This window comes from Pelophylax lessonae, assembly GCF_965119305.1.
Source record: "Pelophylax lessonae genome assembly, chromosome: 1".
In the NCBI taxonomy this organism is placed as follows: Eukaryota; Metazoa; Chordata; class Amphibia; order Anura; family Ranidae; genus Pelophylax; species Pelophylax lessonae.
The window spans coordinates 749,739,818-749,760,713 of NC_138768.1; the positions used below are offsets into that span (position 1 = coordinate 749,739,818).

General features: G+C 40.5%; 1 protein-coding gene across 2 annotated transcripts in view; it reads left to right on the top strand.

The window, feature by feature from the left end:
- Positions 1-20,896, top strand: part of YIPF7 (Yip1 domain family member 7) — a 204,062-nt gene that overhangs the window by 42,113 nt on the left and 141,053 nt on the right. Inside the window, exon 1 of one of the 2 annotated variants that reach the window (XM_082272201.1) lies at positions 18,544-18,641. The exons of the other annotated variant lie outside the window; for it this stretch is intronic. Within the exon in view, the coding sequence (XP_082128327.1) occupies positions 18,577-18,641 (65 nt within the window). The 5' untranslated portion in view covers positions 18,544-18,576. Of the gene's footprint in view, positions 1-18,543; positions 18,642-20,896 lie in introns of those variants that run through there. 2 annotated transcript variants of the gene reach the window in all.

Sequence of the window (20,896 nt, forward strand, 5' to 3'; positions counted from 1 at the left end):
ATTCTTTCTAACCCATTTGTTATAACTTATTATAACATATTAATTATAACTGATGCACACAACAATGATGCCTGCTCTCCCACTTTTTATTTGCAATAATTATCAAACCTCTGGCAGAATACTTTGTATAAACTCTGAACTCTCTGACTTGATAATGGGTGTCATAGAGCATAAAATAGTACAGATGACATAATAATAGTACAGATGACATAATAATTTCCAAGACCAATCCTAGAAGCTCTCTCCCAGTCTTTCAAAATCTTCTCAGGGCTTGGGCATCTCTCCCTATACACAGGGGCGTAACTACAGGGGTTGCAGGGGTTGCAGGGGTTGCAATTGCAACCAGGCCCCATGCTCCAGGGGGCCTGTGCGGCTCCCCTGTACACCTGGGTAGGAGGGGCCACGGGGGCAGCATGTAGAGAAATCACTGTCCTCCTTTTTCCTCCGGTAGCTGCAGGAGGAAAATTGAGAGATTGGTTCTGAAGGGGAATGACCTCTTTCTAGTTGCTGGCAACCATTTTCTAGCTTGACCTGTGTAACACCATTTTCTTTCTTACAACTGTGACTTATAATGACTTGTTTCAGTTAAGGTTACTTTAAGTCTTTAGTTAAACATGAACAATGACCTAAGTAAATCATCCGATATGTTCTGACACTTCAAGATAAAGATACATCCCCACTTCCTTTGTACCTAACACATTCTGCTTCCTTTTATTCTAAGTTGAGCTATAGGGTCTAGACAAGGCATATTTTGCAATTTCTAACGAACATTCTGTATTAACCCATTGTTCAACTTTTGTGAGAACTTGACTCTTCCTGAGAGTATCCACTCCCCCTCCCAACTGTATTTCCTGTTCAATACTGTGTATAATAGTTACCCCGCTTTGCAAATAAAGTTAAGAATGTTTTAGACTGAGCAGTGGTTGCACGTGTCTTCTTTAACAGGATAAAACATTCTCCAGAGCTCTGCTTTATTTTGCATAGAACAGACTAGATTTAGCCAATAAGTCAGGGACTTATGATATACATATACATTTAAGGTATCTAGGGTGAATATTAAGAGAAATCACCTTCAGAATTGGGGGCTACGTCTGGGATCGGAGAGAGAGCGGCCATCACAGGTCCAAGGATTCACCGGTCTGGGTAAGGAGATATTTTATTTTATCTGTTTGCCTGTCCGGTGGGACTTGGCCGTTTGGCCCTGGTTCCGTTCTTTGAGCCATAGACACCAAACGCTCAGGGAGCGTGTTGGATAATAGAGCAGCTCTGGGAGATGCTCTGGATTTTTACATATATATATATATAGAAGCTTCAGGGAAGCTTGAATACTAATATATATATAAGGAGGCTTCAGGGAAGCCAGAATAATATTTTTCAGGGAAAGATATTATATGTTAGGTTGTTGAACCTGAATACGTTCCGGGAACGTATCGAGTCAGTGTCTCTGGGAGACACAGGATTTGTCATTTATAAGGAAAGACAATATCCGGGGCTTCTGGGAAGCCCAGGGGATTTTTTCTCAGGAAGAATCCCGTTCCTCTGGGAGGGACAAATAAAACGTCTCTGGGAGGCGTTGAAGCTGTCTTCAACGACGACAGTATTTTTTTATTTGGGTTTCAGGTAAGCCCAGGGGGTTTTAGGAAAACCCTGTTCCTTTAGTGAATAATAAATAGATGTCAGTCTGTTCTGTGTAGAAAAAAAGAAACTACCCCTTTTCTTGCTAACATCTTTCTATCGCATAGAACTGTAAGATTTAGAGTATAAGATAATTTGTTTGTGTGACCTAACAAAAGCTTATTTAGTAAGTAGATAAGTTCGTTCATCACGTGATTGTTTTGTTATTTCATTTTGTTATGCCATTTGAAAATATTGTCATATTGTATTGGAGTATTATATTGCTGGTTTGACATATATGGAAACTGTGTCTATAATTATATATGACTTGTAAAAATTGCGCCTGCTGACTGTTAATATAACACTGATAACGACAGTTTCATTATTACTGTAAAAATTGACTGACCGATCGTGGGTTAATCAGACAAATCAAGATAAATGTTTATTATGTGTATTGTTTGTTTGTCTATAATGGTAGGAAAGCCTTCTTGATAGCCACTATACCTGGGAGTATAAAGTGTAATATACATACACCAAATGGCTTTTCAGGAGGGTTTTTAACCATAAAGAGGGTCTAAGGACCCAGATACATTTAAGTGATTTTGTGAATGTGTAAATCTTAGAGACATGTTTTGTTTATGGTTTTGTGAAATTATACTGAAGGTTTAGGTCTGGTGGCCATACATGATACAATTTTCTTACAATTTTCAGTGCGGTTTTCTTGAAATTTACCTTCAGCTATGTAGTACAAACGTCTGCCTAAATGAATACAAATGAATGTGTTTAATTTTGACCTCTTATGTGGTTTGTGGTGGATCTAACAGAAAATTATACGATAAAGAGTTGTCCGGACATGTATGGCCAGCCTTAGAGATATTAGGATACAAGTAAATCTTTTAGTAAATGTTTAGTTGAGTTGATAAAAGTACATGGAAAAAGCGGGGAGAATTGGTTTATTTATGCCCCGTATTAGTACAATAGAATAGGAAAAAAGCTACGTAGAGCTATTAGAAGTGAAAGTGAAAGTCTTTAAACACGCAGATATAGACCACAGCGATTACCTATAGACAGAAGACGGGTGAGACTTTAAAGGTTTTGGGCTGCAGTTAAATGTCATTGCTGAGTAGCACAGTCTTAGAATTCAAACATTTGTCCTTAATTTAAAGTCACAGTACATGTTAATTGTAAAACAGCAAGTTTCTGATTGGGCTACAAAAACTTTGTAAGGTTTTCAAAAAGCCATAACAGAGAGCGATGCAACTGGCTCTTTTAATCTGTCTAAAGAAAAGCAGCTTGTCAGGGCGCATTTTCAAGGGCGATATCAGAAGAGGCAAATAAAAGAGTAGGACATTTTCAACATAGGCCCCCCTATAATAATAATATTACCTTACAAATACCCCTGACCACCCCTGCACCCCACTGTTTCATTCTCCAAGGCAGGTGTATACATTTAAAACTATTACATTTCCTTACACGAGGGGAAAAGAGGGGGGGTCACTGCTGCAAACGCACTTCTGCATTAGTTCCCTAATTCAGAACAGTCGTAGAACAAACGATCTCAGCATTCCCATACATATGCAATTATTTTTATAGAATTTTTTAGAAGTTTTACATTTGTGCCCATCTTGTATGAGCGTAGTAATAATGAATAAAAACACTATTTTACTAGAAAAAAATATATAAATTGCCGTTGTCGGCAGGATATTCTGAAGTTATTTTTTATAGAATTATAGATAATGAAAAATTATATTTTGCAAATGATCCCCTATGTGAAGGGGAGCCTTCCTGAAAAATTTTGAAAATTGGCTATTTGCCAAGAAAGCGTTCAAGTGTCATATCTTTATTCCTGTTATAATTATGGAATTTATTTTTGGACAGAAAGAGTTACCGCAATTAGTGTGACCATTGGACCCTGTTGGCACAGAGCCAAAAGTTTCAAATCAGATTAACTTTTTATCTGATTATAGTTCTTGAATGATATTTTATGGGTATCCTCTATTAAAAGAGGGGAACCTCTGGCCAGATTTTTGTTAGAATCTGAAAAAAAAAAAAAAAAAAAGTTTTTTGGAAAATTGGCACTAAGCCAAAAAGTTTTTTAGTTCTTTATCTGATCATAGCATGCAAGTGGTATCTGATATGCCATCTCTACTGATAACCATACCATCCGATGCTACCCACTGTACATTGATTGGTTTAAGTAGTGTGTTTTTTTTAAGCGTCCTATTGGACGAGGAGACACAGCCATCTTTGTTTCTTATTTTTTCAGTCCAGGTAACTTACCTGGTGTAGAAATGCCTTAGGGCTATAAGTAGACAATTTGATTGTCCTCTCTATAGTTCTCCAGACCATGCAAGAGGGGATGGACACCTGCTCATGGGTCAGTCCCGCTACAATATGTATCTGACATTTGTAGTCACTCTGTGGAGGCCAGTCAGAGCGAGTGAGTTTATTGAAGAAATGTACATGTATGTGGAAACAAAGTGTCACAGGAATAATGACAATGGTGTCAGGAAAGTGTTGTTTACCTTGGTTTTGTTCTCACAGGTGATAGTAGAGTCAGTCATATAAGAAGTGGGTCTTGCCAGCCCACAGTGGGTCTTGCCCGCCCACAGGATCATTAATTGTTATGGATCCAGACTGCTCCTATCTATAATAACATTTTGAGACAAACCACAGGTCCAGAAATGTCACCAGAAATGTTAAATGCGTTTATATATCTGAAAAATGCTATGGTTGTAGCGCCTGCACTGGGCCTCCCAAATCATGGAAAAATGTTTTGTGTTTATGCAAGGGACAATTGTAAGACCATGACAGGTGTACTTGCCCAGGAGTATGGTGGTAAACTTCGTCCTATAGTTTTTGTCCAAAGATGGTCGCAGTCCAGGCCTAAAGGCATGCCTCAAGTGACTCCAAGCATAGCATCTTGTGAGATGGTAATAGGGATGACCACATCATTTGCCCTAGGTAGGCCCCAGTTTTAAATGGGCTACTGGTATTAAAGGTTGTGTTACACCACAGCATGATATATAGGCAGCCATAGAAGGAGCAGAGGATGTTTTTGTAGATAATTTCCTGCTCCAAGCCAAAAGATCACACATTATTGAAGCTACAAACACTTACTACAGAACAGGTTTTAAGGACTTGGGTGATGTTTTAGAAAAAGTTGAGAATAGCCTTTTTCTAAAAGAGGGGAGCTCTTGTGTGTATCCCCGCAGCTAGCACCCCACTGTTTATTGCCTAGTATTATGGAATAGGACACAGGGGGTGGGAAAGAACATATGAAGTATTACTGACAGTTTAGTGCAAGCATATGTTGCTAGGTACATCACCTGTATTAGGAACAAACAATCCAAACATGAGCATCTCCAATACCCAAACAAACCCATTCACACATCTACAAATAGATTTCACATATAGGCCCAAAGCAGGGAAGAAATAAGAGTTCTTTTTAGTCAAATAGTGGACGTGTTTAGCAGATGAGTGGAAGCTTTTAGGACCACAAAAAGGGAGATGCCCACACGGTGGCACGCATTCTCAATCAGGAGATTATTCCTGGATGGGGGTGCCTGCCTTGAATTAGGCTTAATTATGCTCCAGTTTTCATATCAAAAATATGCCAGGAACTAGTTAAAATCTTGAAAATAGATTATTATCCGCAGAGTTCAGGTATAATGGAAAGAATGAATAGCACAAATAAAGAGTAATTGAAACTTAAGAATCAAGTGGAACGGAACGAAAAGTTGCTCGCACCTTTTCTTTTCTTTTTACAGGAAAATACCCATCCCTTCAGGAAGGAGACGTGGTAGTAGTGAAGCTGTTGCCCAAAGCAAAGAAGCAAAAGGATTTCGCCTACGGCCCAGAGACCACCGTGGTGGCAGTTACCAGGATCGCTGTTTTGACCGAACACAGCCCTACTTGGATCCATGCCACTAGAGTGAAGTTGGTGCAGACAGGACCTGAGCCAGAGGATCCAGAAGCAAGCAAGAAGGTACTAACGGGGGCAGACCGCCCTGACCTTGAACAGGAGGATCCAGAAGCAAGAGAGGTACTAACGGGGGCAGACCGCCCTGACCTTGAACAGGAGAGTCAAGAAAAGGGGGTACTGACAGGGGCAGACCGCCAAGACCCTGTAGAAAATGACTTTTCCAGTTGCACCGGACTCAGGCAAACTGTGGCTGCTGATAATCCTGATTCCATTTTCAGTGTTTTCCCTTGTATGGACTGTTACTAACTGCATCTATCACCCTGAAAATTTGGGTGTCATGAGAAGTATATGCGGACCATACCCTGCACATGAGACACATAACAGAACAAAGAGAGAATTAAATATTGAGCATGATGTAGATAAGAATCCACCCACTTTTCATAGTGAAATGTTATTAACAAAATTTAAATATGCTTATGCGAGGAAGTCAGGTTTTGAGAAATGTTGGATATGTAGCAAACTCCATCCAGAAACAGCCCGCATCCCTCTTATTGCTGTCCCTTTGAATATTACCCAGTTTCTTAAAAGAGACCTCTGCTACTTTAACCAATGTATCAAGTAATAATAATATCACCTTCCCAGTAGATGGTAGAAGCCATTTCCCAGACTGGTGTTTTAGCCTAGGAAATAACACATGTGTTAACCCTTCCATTTGCAGAGAGTCAATCTTTAATATTACTTCCTGCCAGGCCCCATTGAAAAATCATGTTCTCTGTTTGACATATCAAGTCCTAGTTTAAATAAGACCATTATGAGTAATTACCAGAATTTCTCTAGAGACATACAAAGAGTACTGGACCACCTTGTGACCGCAGTACAGAATAGACGCCTACAAGAATATATTTCCCAAAGACCCTTTTCACTGGGAAAGAGTATATATGTATGTTGTGGGAAGGAATGTTACCCCTGGGTCCCCCTTCATGTCTCAGGGTGGTATTATTTAGCTTCAGTGGTCCCAATTATGGGAGTTGTGGATAATGACAACAATGAGCACATGCTTGAAGCAAGTGCACATCCAAGATACCCTTTAAGACATAGAATCAAAAGAGATCTGTTCAGCAAGGGAGACCTCGCGTGGGTGTGGCTTCCTTCCTGGACTGGGTGGTCAATCGATATGATGAAAAAATTAAATAATTATTCTGGAATCATTGAGGAGATAATGGAAAAAAACTCAGATGATATTAAGTTGCTAAATCTTGAACAAAGAGCCATTAGGAAGAAGTTAGAATTACATGATCTAGCTATAGAAAGTATGAGTGCTGCCCTCACTGGCCTCTGTGAGCATACTGAGGACTATGAATGTTGCACTTGGATATACAATACCACTTTGGAAGTGCCAAATTACTATGACATAATTGCCCAACACAGAAAGGAGGTCAATAAGTTGCAAGAAGAGGCCCGCAACATTGCTAAAAGCTGGGATCCCTTTGTAGGTATGGGAGGTTTTGGTTTTGGAGGAATGTTTTCCTGGTTAAAAGACATTGCTATGATGATTGTGATGATTTTACTTTTTCTATTATTTTTATATGCATGTTTTAAGCTTATTGTGTGTTTAATCGCTAAAACCACAAAGAACCCAGACTCAGCTAGCAGAGGGGGATCTTATGTAAGTTTGTACTTTAACAGAGATGCTGAAAATGTTGACACATTTCTAACAGCTAGACAAGGTGTTCTGATCCAACAAACCCAAACCCCTTTTGATTATCAGGAGTATGTAAAGTTTTATAAAGCTAAGAAAGCTAAGTCTACCGTTTAGGTGGGCAGGTTTAGGTCCTTATTTGATTATACTAAGGAAACAAAGGACATTGTCGCCTAACCTGCTATTCCTTTCCAGAGAGGCCTGGTGTCCTCTGATGACACCGTATAAATGATAAGGAGAAAAATCATGCATATGAAATTATGATTTTTTAGAGGGGATTGAAGGGGAATGACCTCTTTCTAGTTGCTGGCAACCATTTTCTAGCTTGACCTGTGTAACACCATTTTCTTTCTTACAACTGTGACTTATAATGACTTGTTTCAGTTAAGGTTACTTTAAGTCTTTAGTTAAACATGAACAATGACCTAAGTAAATCATCCGATATGTTCTGACACTTCAAGATAAAGATACATCCCCACTTCCTTTGTACCTAACACATTCTGCTTCCTTTTATTCTAAGTTGAGCTATAGGGTCTAGACAAGGCATATTTTGCAATTTCTAACGAACATTCTGTATTAACCCATTGTTCAACTTTTGTGAGAACTTGACTCTTCCTGAGAGTATCCACTCCCCCTCCCAACTGTATTTCCTGTTCAATACTGTGTATAATAGTTACCCCGCTTTGCAAATAAAGTTAAGAATGTTTTAGACTGAGCAGTGGTTGCACGTGTCTTCTTTAACAGGATAAAACATTCTCCAGAGCTCTGCTTTATTTTGCATAGAACAGACTAGATTTAGCCAATAAGTCAGGGACTTATGATATACATATACATTTAAGGTATCTAGGGTGAATATTAAGAGAAATCACCTTCAGGTTCCTCTGTATGCTGTCCCCATCACTCCTCCTATCCAGTTCACTTGTGTTCTGCTGTCTCTGGTCCCCTGTATGCTCCCCCAGTACCCCCCCCCCCACTGTGCCCCACCTCTCCTTCCGGCTGCTGCAGGGGTCACAATATGTAATTTACCAGCTCCTTCCTTTTTCTGAATGGACAGAGTCATAGTCAGTAACATTGTAAAAAAATAAAATGATAAAAAAAAATACAATTAAAATACCAAAAAATAAAAACTACTGACACCAGTGGGTGAACTTCCAGGATCGCAAAGGTCACACTTACGACTGGGCCCTGGCATTCCACCACCGTGGGGAGGCCCCAAGATGGCTGGAAGGGGGCCCACTGCAGAACTTGTGAAAGGGTCCCGCTGCAGGACCATAATAAAGGGCCCCCCAACGAGAGTAAAGGGCCCCAGGATCAGTGGGAAGAGCCCCCCTTCCCTTCATTTCATCATAGATAATGTAGAACAGAAGCAGGTTACAGATTTAATGATAAATGTTACAAATAAAGGAATTGTATTTGTTATGACCATATTTGTGTTACATTACAGCAGCAATGGCTTATGATGAATAAAGTTGAGGTCTGCTTTAAATTGTATAATTTGCAGTTTTAGGAAGGCGTTTGAAAATGTAATCAGTTTATATTTTATAGTTTATACAGAATGCCTAGGCATAGTGGTCCTCTCCGTCACAGTAATTTTTTTTCTGTGCAATAAAAGATATTTACGCACAAACTAAGGTGTAGTAGCAAAGCAGTTCATTGTGTTATATAGTTATCGCCTTTCTTGTTAAAGGTACCATATATCCCGTCTAGTAGAGTGGATCCAGTTTGCCTCTTTTACCTTTTTAAAAGGATACAGAGTGGAAACCCAGTCACTGTGAAATGCACATGTAATTATAGCTCAAGCCGTTTTTCATATGGCACTCTTTTCTTTTCAGGACTCCCATTCAACTGCTTTCATCCCCTTTATTACATTTATTTATGTTTATATATGAAACTACATTGAGAATATGCTGGAACTTAAAATACACAAAAACAAAATAAATAAAGTTGCATAAAATTGACTTGTTTAATAAGGCAATGCACACTGCAGGTTCTAGACTGCATTGTTCCCTAATTTGCCTACTTTAGTTTGAAACCTGGCTGCTTGGTGTTATTCATAATCCTAACACTTATAGTGTTAATATTACTAATACAGTATCTTATTGTGAAGTGGTGGCTTTGTATTAGTGATCGACTGATATCGGTTTTTCGTTGCCGATACCAATACCGATATTTTTTTCACTTGACAGGTACTCTTGTGGAGGGATCTGGGGGTCTAAAAGACCCCAAACCCCTCCTCTGCACTTAAAAGCATTCAAAAGCCAAGTTTGGCTGTTTTGAATGCTGTCATTTTTTTAAATCTGGCGCCAGTACCCGGAAGTGATGTCATGACATCACTTCATTGCTTATATCTTTAATTTTTACATATGTGAGTTGCATATTCAATAACATTTGTAAATGGAATTATGCTGTGTGACATCATTTTACCCTTACATGAACAATATTTGGAATATCAGCAATATCGGCCAGCTCTCAAGCTCAAGCTGAAATTTATAGTTGCAAATATGGAGACATTAAATAAAATGAATAAAAACAGCACTAGCACCAAAATATATGTGTTTAAAGTCCATAAAAAAGTCCATATGTAGCATCGAAATCATGTATAGTGCTCCATATTCTCCAACATGTGTGACAAGCTTATAATAAAAAAGTGCATCAATTCACTACGTGTTAACACAGACTGCACCCACCAGAGATAATGGACTCATTGTTTGCTCAAGAAAGTCAAAATGCGCCTTTATTATGTAGTATGCACCTCCTGGAGTATCACCTGTACCACTAAACTTCAATGAATATATGCTCTGTCAGGTAAGTATCCTCTTCTTATCTTCACAATCCTCAAAGAACCATCCAGTATTTGGCAAGAGAGAACATTAAAAAGGAGAAGTGAATCCCCCCGTAGTGAAATATTGTTTATTAGGAGTTAAAGTAGGTTAACATCACACTTACAATGTTTATAGGTGTATAGGCATTCAAACAAAAGTACACCAGCAATCCAGCGTGTGTTCCACCAAACCGGAAATTATTTAATCAGAAGTCCTCCCCCCCCAATGCATTTTGTCATACAAATGCGACGTCCTCGGGAGCTCTATATATATGATTTGGATGCTAAATATGGACATTAAATTGACTTTAAACACCTATTTTGGTGTGAGCTCTGTTCTTATTTGTTTTATTTCATTTGTAACCTTTTATTGGCTTGTCACAGCATCTGCACCTATAGTTTAATTTTTAAAAGTGCCCCTTTTATTTTAGGGATCCCCCTGATCTTCATGTTATTCCTTCTAGACCTATCTTCAATATCTGCAATTTTGGCTTTGACCCAGTCCACCTCCTCCTCCTCCTTTCCTTCCGATTAATCCGATAGATCGTTTATGGTAGTAGCAAATTCTCCCATTCTTTGTTCGATGTAATCTACCCTGCTCTCCACACTTTTCAGATTCTTTTTCAAATCTATGCATGCATGACATCAGATCAGCTTGTAGGGAGCTTTGCATGTGTCAATAACATGTCCTTCATCACAGTATTCAGTACCGGTTGATTATTTGTAGGAAACTCCCTAATGGAGTCCGGCAGGTCTCTAGAATCTTCCCCTGAGTCTGCCCTGAGGCTATTATTATTGGAGTTGTGCTGTTTGTCTGACTTAAATCTGGACTTAACTGGGCTGCCAGAAAGAGGGGTGAAATTACCTGAGGAGTAGTTGTAAGGTGAGTTACTCACTATGCTCGGCATGCCCTGCTGTTTGTGTCATGGAGCTGCTGAGTCCGTTCTGGATGCAGAGGGGGAAGCTCCTCCGGCGCCATCTTGGCTTTCCCCACACTGTTGATTTTGAAAAAATGCAGAGAGTTTTTGTGGCTTCCCTGCCTCCTTCCTCTTTCTGGACATGGTTGTTTTGGGTACCACAGGTGCCAGGGAGGTAATGTGGCCAGGATGGCTATTTGTGATGCCACTGGTGAGTAGCTACGTGCCACTTTATCCCCTGAATTGCCAGAGCTCTGGATCACACCACCATCCCGCTCCGCGGCTAGCACCTATTATTATCTATTATTTATTCATTTATTTTTCTTAAATAGTATTATTAGGGACAGGTATATGTTACTTTTTTAAATATGGACACATTCCTAAAATGGCTGACACTGTTACAAAATGGTGGTTGACTAAGGATCATCTTAAATTTACCCACACATTTTGTTCAATTCTGATCACCTTTTGTATCTGTATCCATCCTCATCAGGTTTTTTCCCAAGGAGGCAAACACCCCTTTAGGTCCCTCCTTCAAGTCGGAGTCAAGTTCCCAACAAGAAAAGCCCAAATATTGTGATGGTGCCATCCCCCAAGATCTCCTAACAGCTACTGTATGTGTCAGAGTTGTGGCAAGACCTGCAGGTTACTGGATAGCCTTTAAAGATCACCCTAGAGCAGTGATGGCAAACCTTGGCACTCCAGATGTTTTGGAACTATATTTCCTATGATGCTCAACTACACTGTAGAGAACAGGAGCATCATGGAAAATGTAGTCCCAAAACATCTGGGGTGCCAAGGTTTGCCATCACTGCCCATGAGCCTACACAGTGCCTGTTTTCTTCATAATTGTTTGGTCTCTTTAAGCTTTTTCACTAAAAGTATTCCTCCTATTCACAAAGTAATACGAGGCCGGGAATATTCGGTTTTCAGGGCTCCCTAATTCAGAGTCTATCAATTCTGATAGAAGCTCATTGTACAGATTCAGTTCTGTGAATCATCCATACAATTGTCTTCTAAATATAGTACTATAAGTGATTGTTTGGCAGTTTTATTTAGGCAGTTAGAGCAGTCCTTCAGGCAATGGGACATAGTTTGATTGTCAATATTAAAATACCCATGCAAAACAACATGTGTCCTCTGCTTCAGTTTACTCCCCATGTCCCTTTTTAGCATTCCCTTGATTAAAGCGGAGTTCCAGCCATTTACTCACCTGTCCAACGGTCCAGCGATGCGGCCGCCGGAAGCCTCGATCCTCTCCCTCGGCGCCGGCATCACTGCTGTGGGCACCCGGCTGTTACAGTTTGCGGCTTCACAGCCGGGTACCCACTGCGCATGCGCGAGTTGCGCTGCGCGCCGTGATTGGCCGGCAATCTTCTGGGACCTCTGACGTGTCCCAGAAGATTGCAGGGAGGGAGGGGGAGAGGAGAACTTCCGCTCAGGGCGCCGCGACGCTCCGAGCGGAAGTGGGAGCGGGTACCTGTCAAAACTAGGTACCCGCTCCCCCCCCCAAAAAATGACATGCCAAATGTGGCATGTCGGGGGGTCAGGACTCCCTAAAGCGGAAGTTCCACTTTTGGGTGGAACTCCGCTTTAATATAAAACCTGTATTCTCAGCTTTCTTTGCTAGTGTACTATTTACTGTTTCATGAATTAATAGTCTATAAAATAAATTTGGTTCAGTACTAATCCCCTTATGTAGTTGGATCATCCGATTCAGAAAGGTTTGACTTTGCACCGCCACAGTCAAGCAATGTACTGTTTCCCTTTAGTTTGTAAAGTGCTGTGCAAACTGTTGGCGCTATATAAATCCTGTATAATAATAAAAATAATATTTTCTGCCAACAGGATAATCCCTTATAGTTTTATAATTCTGGTCCTTGATTAAGGCACTCCCCAACTCTGTGGCTTCAGGTACTTCTTACGTACATGTGTAAGACTGAAAAACATAATCAACATAATTAATGCTGAGAAATGTCTTGCTAAAGGCACAAAAAAAAAAACCTTAGGCAATGACTCTTTGGCTTTATTGTTCAGGAACAGCTGTGGCATGTCCACATTTGCAATGTGATGCATGTAGCCATGTTTTCTGCTGTAGTAGTAAGCAAAATCAGATGTGATACAGTCTATCTTGTTCTAACCTTCCTCTGATGTTTCCTCACCACCACCCAGTCTCCTGCATGTAAACCATGAGGCCCAGCTATGTTCTCTCAGTCTGGACCTGAGGCATATATTTGGTTTTTACCCATGTGAGGTGGTTGTGCAGTTCAATGACATGCTCAGTGAGTGACCCTTGGATTTTGCTAAGGCCTGTGGAAAAAACATTCCTGTCTTTGGGATTGTCCCAAAAAATATCTTATGAGGAGAAAGTTTTCCCTTCTGCCTAGGTGCAGTTCTTAGTGTATTCATATAGGCATATCTTGGGCAACTGCAGGCAGTTATTTTCTCATCCTTTAAAAAGGGTGTAATCACCTTTAAATAATGAGTTTTTATTCTCTTTTTACTGGGTTGTGCTGTGCACAGATTAGGCATGCTTGGCAGTATTGTCTTGCTGCTGTCTCTGTGTTTGGTGTATACTAACCTCCCCCTTTGGCTGCATTAGAGGGAATGGGTGCCATTGAAGGTTACTTCGAAGGTGGTCTTCCAACTATGGTAAATCTGGAATGCATCATCAGCATTTTGTTTTATTCAATTTTCCTATGATTTCTTGAAAAATAGCCTTTAAGGTGTCATCAGATGGTTTTTCTGCCAAAAGACATCATAGATTCATTCTCAACACGTGGGAGCAATGCAGCTGCTTTTGCGACTAGATCCACTCTCCAGTGGCCTATAACATCAGGAACAGTATCTTTTAGTATGTGCTTTCCCCTTTACCACAGCCACCTCTGATAGTAGTGTGATAGCCTTTAGCAGGTCTTACACTGGAGTGAAATTTTTAATTGGCTTTCTGCTAGATGTCAGGAAATTCTGGCTCTTCCATAGTGCTTTATAGTCAAGCTGTGGCTATGACAGCTGAATAAACTGTACATACTTCACTATGTGAGCCCCACTTGTTTTTTTGGAGGAACATCAATGTCCATTATTTGGGGTTCATGACGTTTGCAAGGTTGTACTGTCCTGCATGAACATTCCGTGGTGGACTGGATGCTGATTTGGAGAGGACCCTTCATTGATGATCGTTTTTATACCTCATGCTCGGTGGACCTTCCGTAACAGGGGGTCTATAAATCTGGTAAGGAGACTACCTTATTCATGCACGTGGTGATCGTCTGAATTTTGTGTCTGCTCTCATGATTTAAATAAAGCCTTCAGTTCCGTCTGCATTTTGGGCAGAACAGCTGGAGGACAAAGATATCTGGAACAGATTGACTAACTGAGTGACCACTGCCATTCCATTGACAGGTGTACCTGTTTCTGTGTAGAATTGTGACCCATCGGGCCATGGTTCCAGTCTGGGTTTTCTAAGGAATTATGTTTGACTGTTACAGTTCATAGAAGTCACTAGATACCTGAAGGTAATCATGCTCTCCCACTGTAGTGAAGGGTTTAGTGGGCAACAGTGTAGGTAAGTTCAATACACTTCTTTATAATAATTTTGGTAGGTGTTAGTAAAGCTGATTCATATTTCATCAATCTTGCAGCCGAAATTTGCTGCAACACTTGCTTCACGGCATGTGGGACCATTAGAAAATGTGAATTAGGGGCAACTCCTTCCCAAGAAGCCTCTTTTGCTACTATTTAGCTACAATGATCTTGGACACACACGCCCAGGGGAACATGGTGGCTTTACTCCCCAATGGGCGAATCTATGCCTTTTAGCAGATCACAAAAACATCTTGAAGGTGTTGACATCTTTCTCTCCACCTACAATCACCACAGTGAAGAAGGACCTTCCACAGCTTCTTTAAAGAGAGAAAATGGACACTGAACTATGTTCCTACAAACAGATTTTTTACCAGATGGTGCTCCCCCAGTGAACATGTTTTCTTCCCTATGGCAATTATGTCCTAGATGCAATCTTTCCAATACACAGAGTGGTACCTTAAAGCCAATTTGACTAATTCCCTGGGCAAATAAAAGTTCAAGTCCCCTTAACATCCATGATTCGTTTTCCTATTGATTTGCTGGATTTCTTTATCCCTACGAAATGGAGTTCTTATGGAGGGCCGATTGCTCTTATTCCTCCCCCCCTTTCCCTACACTATTTCTTTCCTTATATGTTGATACTAGGCCTATTACTATGGCTAAGCTTTCACTAGCATTTATATTCCGCAAATAAGGTTGCTTTGTTATGTGATCTTTTTCTGTCGAAAGTCATCCATCCTACCTGTTCGTTTTCTCTTCCCCTTACATGCAAGAAAACCTATCACTACAATTATGCAGGAATGATTTTCCTATACAATTCAATGTAATGCTTGTTTTATTTATTTTGCATTAAGCGGTATTCCTGTACCTTTCTTCATATGACATTGTTCATTGATAATGTTGAAAAAATACCTTTCAACTGTATTATGCTGTCTTTATCTTGAAACTCTGAATAAACGTATTTTTCAAAAATGTGAATTAGCTCCAGGCTCAATTGTATAACTCCCCCTCTCATAACTGAGAAATTCCCAATCATTTTGGTTGCTGTTGTCTGGTTACTATTGGCAATAGTTCTTTTTAAAGGCTAAGTTCACCTTTTTGTTCAGCTTTTTGTTTTCTCAGACTTTAGGTCATGACGTAGGAAGGAATTGACCAGCTGAGGGTAGATGATGCAGAGTGTGTGCTAATGAGATCAGCTGGTCAACTCCTTCCTGTGTCATGTCCTGTAGTCTGACCAGGAAGTAAGGCAGAAGTAATCGAGCAGTGTGTTTAAACAGCTATGGAGAGAGTGAGGAAAGCCTGTGTAGAATTAATAGAAAGCTGTTTTATTTTTGCAAAATAAGTACAATAATGCTATATTGGTACATAGGGTAGCTGCAATTTGGGAAAAAAAAGGTGAACTTAGTCTTTAAACAACTGATATTGAGCAGACAAGCCCAGGTAATTGATAACACAAGTCTGCAGGGTGCTGGGGAATTTGTAACTCGTGTCATCCATTTGTGTTTTCCAACAGCTGTGAGAAATTGGAAGTTCTGACTGACACATTATTCATTTACTTCACTGTCATCTTGGTTTAAAAATATTTGGAGAGACAGACAGAAGGGGTTCCTTGTATGTGACTTGCAGTTTATACTTGGAAGAAGTGCCCATGCTTTGTAACTTTCCTGTCACATATCATGTGTAAGAGGGCATGGGATCACACGCAGCATTTATCCTCTAGCAACCACCAGACATGCTGAATAACACTACAGATACACTTTCATTGGACAAAAGTTTGGCCGCGGACTTTATTATTGGTTTCAAAGTAACACTTCTGTTAAACTCTTTAAATTCATACGAACAACGATATCACTTATAACTTTAATTTACAATACCATTTTTTCAACTCAGCCAATACAGCTCGAGCTGAATTACCACATATCATTATCATTCTTACGAAAAGGTGACCCACCACATTATAAAGGCCGCGACAAGGGGAGGGGGGGTTGGGTGAGCTCCGCAGGTTGTCCATCCCGTGATGACTGGCACAAAATCCTGTCAGAGAGCCCTTTTTATGGACACCTCAGGGGCTTACAGAAAATTCCCCTGTTTCCAAGGCTCCCCTCCTATCAGGTACAAGACTCCCCTCACAACCACGCCCTCACCTGAGGGGAGACTTGAAACCCCTAGCTGCGGTGATCCCATGAGGAAAAGGGGAGCCTTGAAACTTATATCCCCTTTTCCTCACATTCTCTCAGTGCACAGCGTGTACTTCCTAGGTAGTCCTGTGTGTGCAACTCTTTTGGTAAGGTTTGGTAGTGGTGATTTGTTTAATTGGGTGGCAAGGGAAGGTTGCTGATCTAGCACACTAGATTAGATTAAAGTGTTAATTCCAATTGACATATGCAATGGATAAACAGTTGGGAGGGGGTACTAAGAAAATTGGAGCTCCAATTTTTGATAGAAAACTGGAGCTCCAAATCCCACCTTTTAGGCGGTGTGTATTGCAGAAAGGTTGAAATGTTCATTCCTGCAATGTTAATTTCTGTTTGTACTGTTAATTATTATTGCTACTCTCACTTTGGAGCCCTGCGCGACTCCTATGCCTATTGCTCAAATACTTTCTTTGTTTTTGTTAATATTCTTGAAAATTCAATAAAAACTATTGAAAAGAAAAAAAAAGAAGAAAACTGGAACTCCAACAACTACCAATTCCGCTATGGGGATGTGGATTGTTAACCACTTTACCCCCGCTCACTGTGCCTCTACTGCGGCACAGTGGCTCGTTCCCGTCCAGCGACGTAAACCTACGTCGCTGGACTCCTCCCCTTGTGGGCGGCGCGCGTGCGCCGCCGGAGGCTCGCTCCCGCTGTATTCAGTCACATCGGGAGTCGGGCCAGGGGAGGAGCGGCGGTGATCGTCGGGGAATCGAGTCTGGAGATCCGCCTGCTTGTGTAAACAAAGAGGGCAGATCTCCTAAGTGACAGACAGGGTTCAGCATAGCTGAACATGCGATCTGTCCCTGTGTCACTCAGTCACCTCCCCCCACACAGGTTAGTAAGCACCAGGCATACATTAACCCCTCCCTCTCCAATAAAATTAACCCCTTCCCTGCCAGTGTCATTTTTACAGTAACAGTGCATATGTATAGCACTGATTACTGTAGTAATGTCACTGGTACCCCCAAAAGTGTCAAAAATGTCAGTCAAGGGTCCGATCTGTCCGCCGCAATGTCGCAGTCCCGCAAAAAAAATTGCAGATCGCCGCCATTACTCGTTAAAAAAAAAAACACCAAAAATGACAGAAATCTTTCCCTTAGTTAGTAAACGCAATAACTTTCGTGCAAACCAATCAAAATATGCTTATTGTGATTTCGTTTACCAAACATAGGTAGCAGAAAACAAATTGGCCAAAAATTAAAAAAAAATTGGATTTTTACATTTTTTTGGGGGGGAATTTCATATAAAAAAAAAGGTGAAAAATAGTTATTTTTTTCAAAATTTATGCTATTTTTTTGTTTATAGCGCAAAAAGTAAAAATTGCACAGGTGATCAAATACCACCAAAAGAAAGCTCTGTTTGTGGGAAAAAAAGTATGTAAATTTCGTTCGGGTACAGCGTTGCACGACCGCGCAATTGTCAGTTAAAGTCACACAGTGCCGAATCGCAAAAAGTGGCCTGGACGTAATACAGCAAAATCCTCCGTTGGTAAAGTGGTTAATTACCTACGTAAGTGGCACAAACCAACTAAGTCTAAGACAATTTTTTATTATGTTTTATTCACAATATCTTATTATTATATTATCTGATGTTATAAGTGTCCCTTGCTCTGCTAAAGGAACACTCATACTATTAGATTATGTAATGATCAGATTGTAAGATATTGTGACTAAAACATAATACAAATTATTTATTTATTTTTTCCCTCTTCATCATGTTTCTCATTGGTCATATTTCTAACCTGGTAAGTCTACAGCCTAATTAGTTTGGCCGAAGCACATGTACTTCAACCAAATATAGATCAGTATAAATAGAACATGGATCATCATCATCATGATGAGACTTGCAAAACAACTGCTACGCTTCTGAACTGTAAACTAAGGTATGTGTTTGTAAACTGCAATTCTAAGAGCTATCAACAAGGCAAAGAAAAAAGCTTGTTATACTTGTTATGGTTTTGTTATATGTATTCATCTTTATCTGATTAGAAAACAATTGTGAATCTTGAATGAAAATGAATAGACTCTACTATTTGTTATTGTAATACATCAAGTTTCTACTTTTAGAGTTTACTTTTTAGATTTTTAGATCTACTGCAAATTTTTATTATTAATTTATAAATATTGCTGTTATTATTATTATTATTATTATTTTTGTTACTACATACTGTATTAACAGCATTTTAACCCCATTCCTCATGGGGCAGACTCCGCCAGGAGTATGCTTGCTCAGTGGGGGATCTTTCCGCTGATCCCCGCTGAGCAGGTGGATGGCTGATGGCTGGTCTGTGTCCACTCCACTTGTGCAGAGCACGCACAGACACAGCCCTCCTATTCTTTACAGCCAAGGAAGCTGTAATCTTAGCCTCTGCTTTATTCGCATTTGCCATGTTGCTGCACATGTGATCAGTTATGACACCAGCTATTTGATGACTTGACAGTTCAGTTAAGATCACAAGCAACTGTGGCAGTTTTCAGTCACAGCATGTTTGAATGTTACTGTTTTGGGATACAAATCAATGGGTTTACTTTTGCAAAGCGTATGTGAGTTAGGTGCAGCGCTGTACAGTGGGCGATAAACACACAGAGACCAAATTTGGCTGTAATAATAAATTGTAGAAACGTTCAATAAGTACAACAGGCCCAGCAGGGAAGCACACCTGAGCCACTTACAACTGAGACAGCGATGGAAGTTTCATAATGGAAGATGCGGACAGCGTCTGGCACAAAGAGTGGAATGCAGCCTGGCCGGTCCACCACTAAAAGGGAAGGCTTCCTAGAAGGTAGGTCTAGTCACTGACCCTACTCCTCCGGAACCTTTCCCTATCTCTAAGTACTCTCCCTGCAGACCAGAATCCTTTTCCTATGCTAGCCACTCACATAAAGCGCGCCAAGCCCGGGAGCTGAAGTCTTAATTAGACCCTGTCTGGCCCAAGATGGCCACCAAAGTCAAATGGGATGCCGGCATCCAATTGGATAGCTGCCTCCCTGTGAGTGAGGAAATCATAGAGGATTGCCGCTGCAGTTGAGCATCACCTGTAGTGGATAGTAAAAATTGCACCGGCCTATACTTCCCCCCTCTTTGACAGATGCTGTCCTCAGCCTCACAACACAGTAAAGAACCATAAGTAACTATACAAAACATAAAATAACCACTTCCGGAGAACCTGCTATACAAATACTGCTGCAGGGTGGTCCGGCTGTGCAAAATCCCATACTTGTATGGGATTTTGCGCAGGAGATGTTAGGAGTGCGCGTTCACCACTGAAGCGCCGCTCCCACTGTGATTGGACACATCAGGAGCCAATCAGCGTGTCCGGCGGCCACGATGGCCACCGGGACCCGCTGATCGTTCAGCAGAATGACAGAACGGCATTCTGCCTATGTAAACAAGGCAGACCGCTGTTCTGTCACGGAGGAAGAGAGCTAAACTGTAACATAGATCTCTCTTTTCCTCCAGTGCATCCACTCCCCATACCGTTAGAAAACCCTCCCTAGGAGCACACTTAACCCCTTGATCACTCCTGGTGTTAACCCTTTCCCTGCCAGTGTCATTTATACAGTAACAGTGCATTTTTTTTAAGCACTGATCACTGTATTGGTGTCACTGGTCCCCAGAAAGTGTAACCCAGTGTCAGATTTGTCTGCCGCAATTTCGCAGTCCCGCTAAAAACCGCTGATCGCCACCATTACTAGTAAAAACAATAAAAAAATTAAAAGTCCATAAATCTATCCCATAGTTCGTAGACGCTATAAATTTTGTGCAAACCAATCAATATACACCTATTAGGATTTTTTTAACAAAAATATGTAGCAGAATACATATTGGCCTAAACTGATGAAAAAATTAGATTTTATTTTTAAAAAAATGTATTGGGTATGTTTTATAGCAGAAAGCAAAACATATTGAAATTTTTTTTTTTTAAATTGTGGTTCTTTTTTGTTTATAGCGCAAAAAATAAAAACCGCAGAGGTGATCAAATACCACCAAAAGAAAGCTCTATTTGTGGGGAAAAAAGGACATCAAGTTTATTTGGGTACAATGTCGCACGTCAGTTAAAGCAATGCAGTGCCGTATCGCAAACAATGGCCTGGTTATTAAGGGGGTAAGCAGAAGTGGTTAAGGTAATAACAGTAG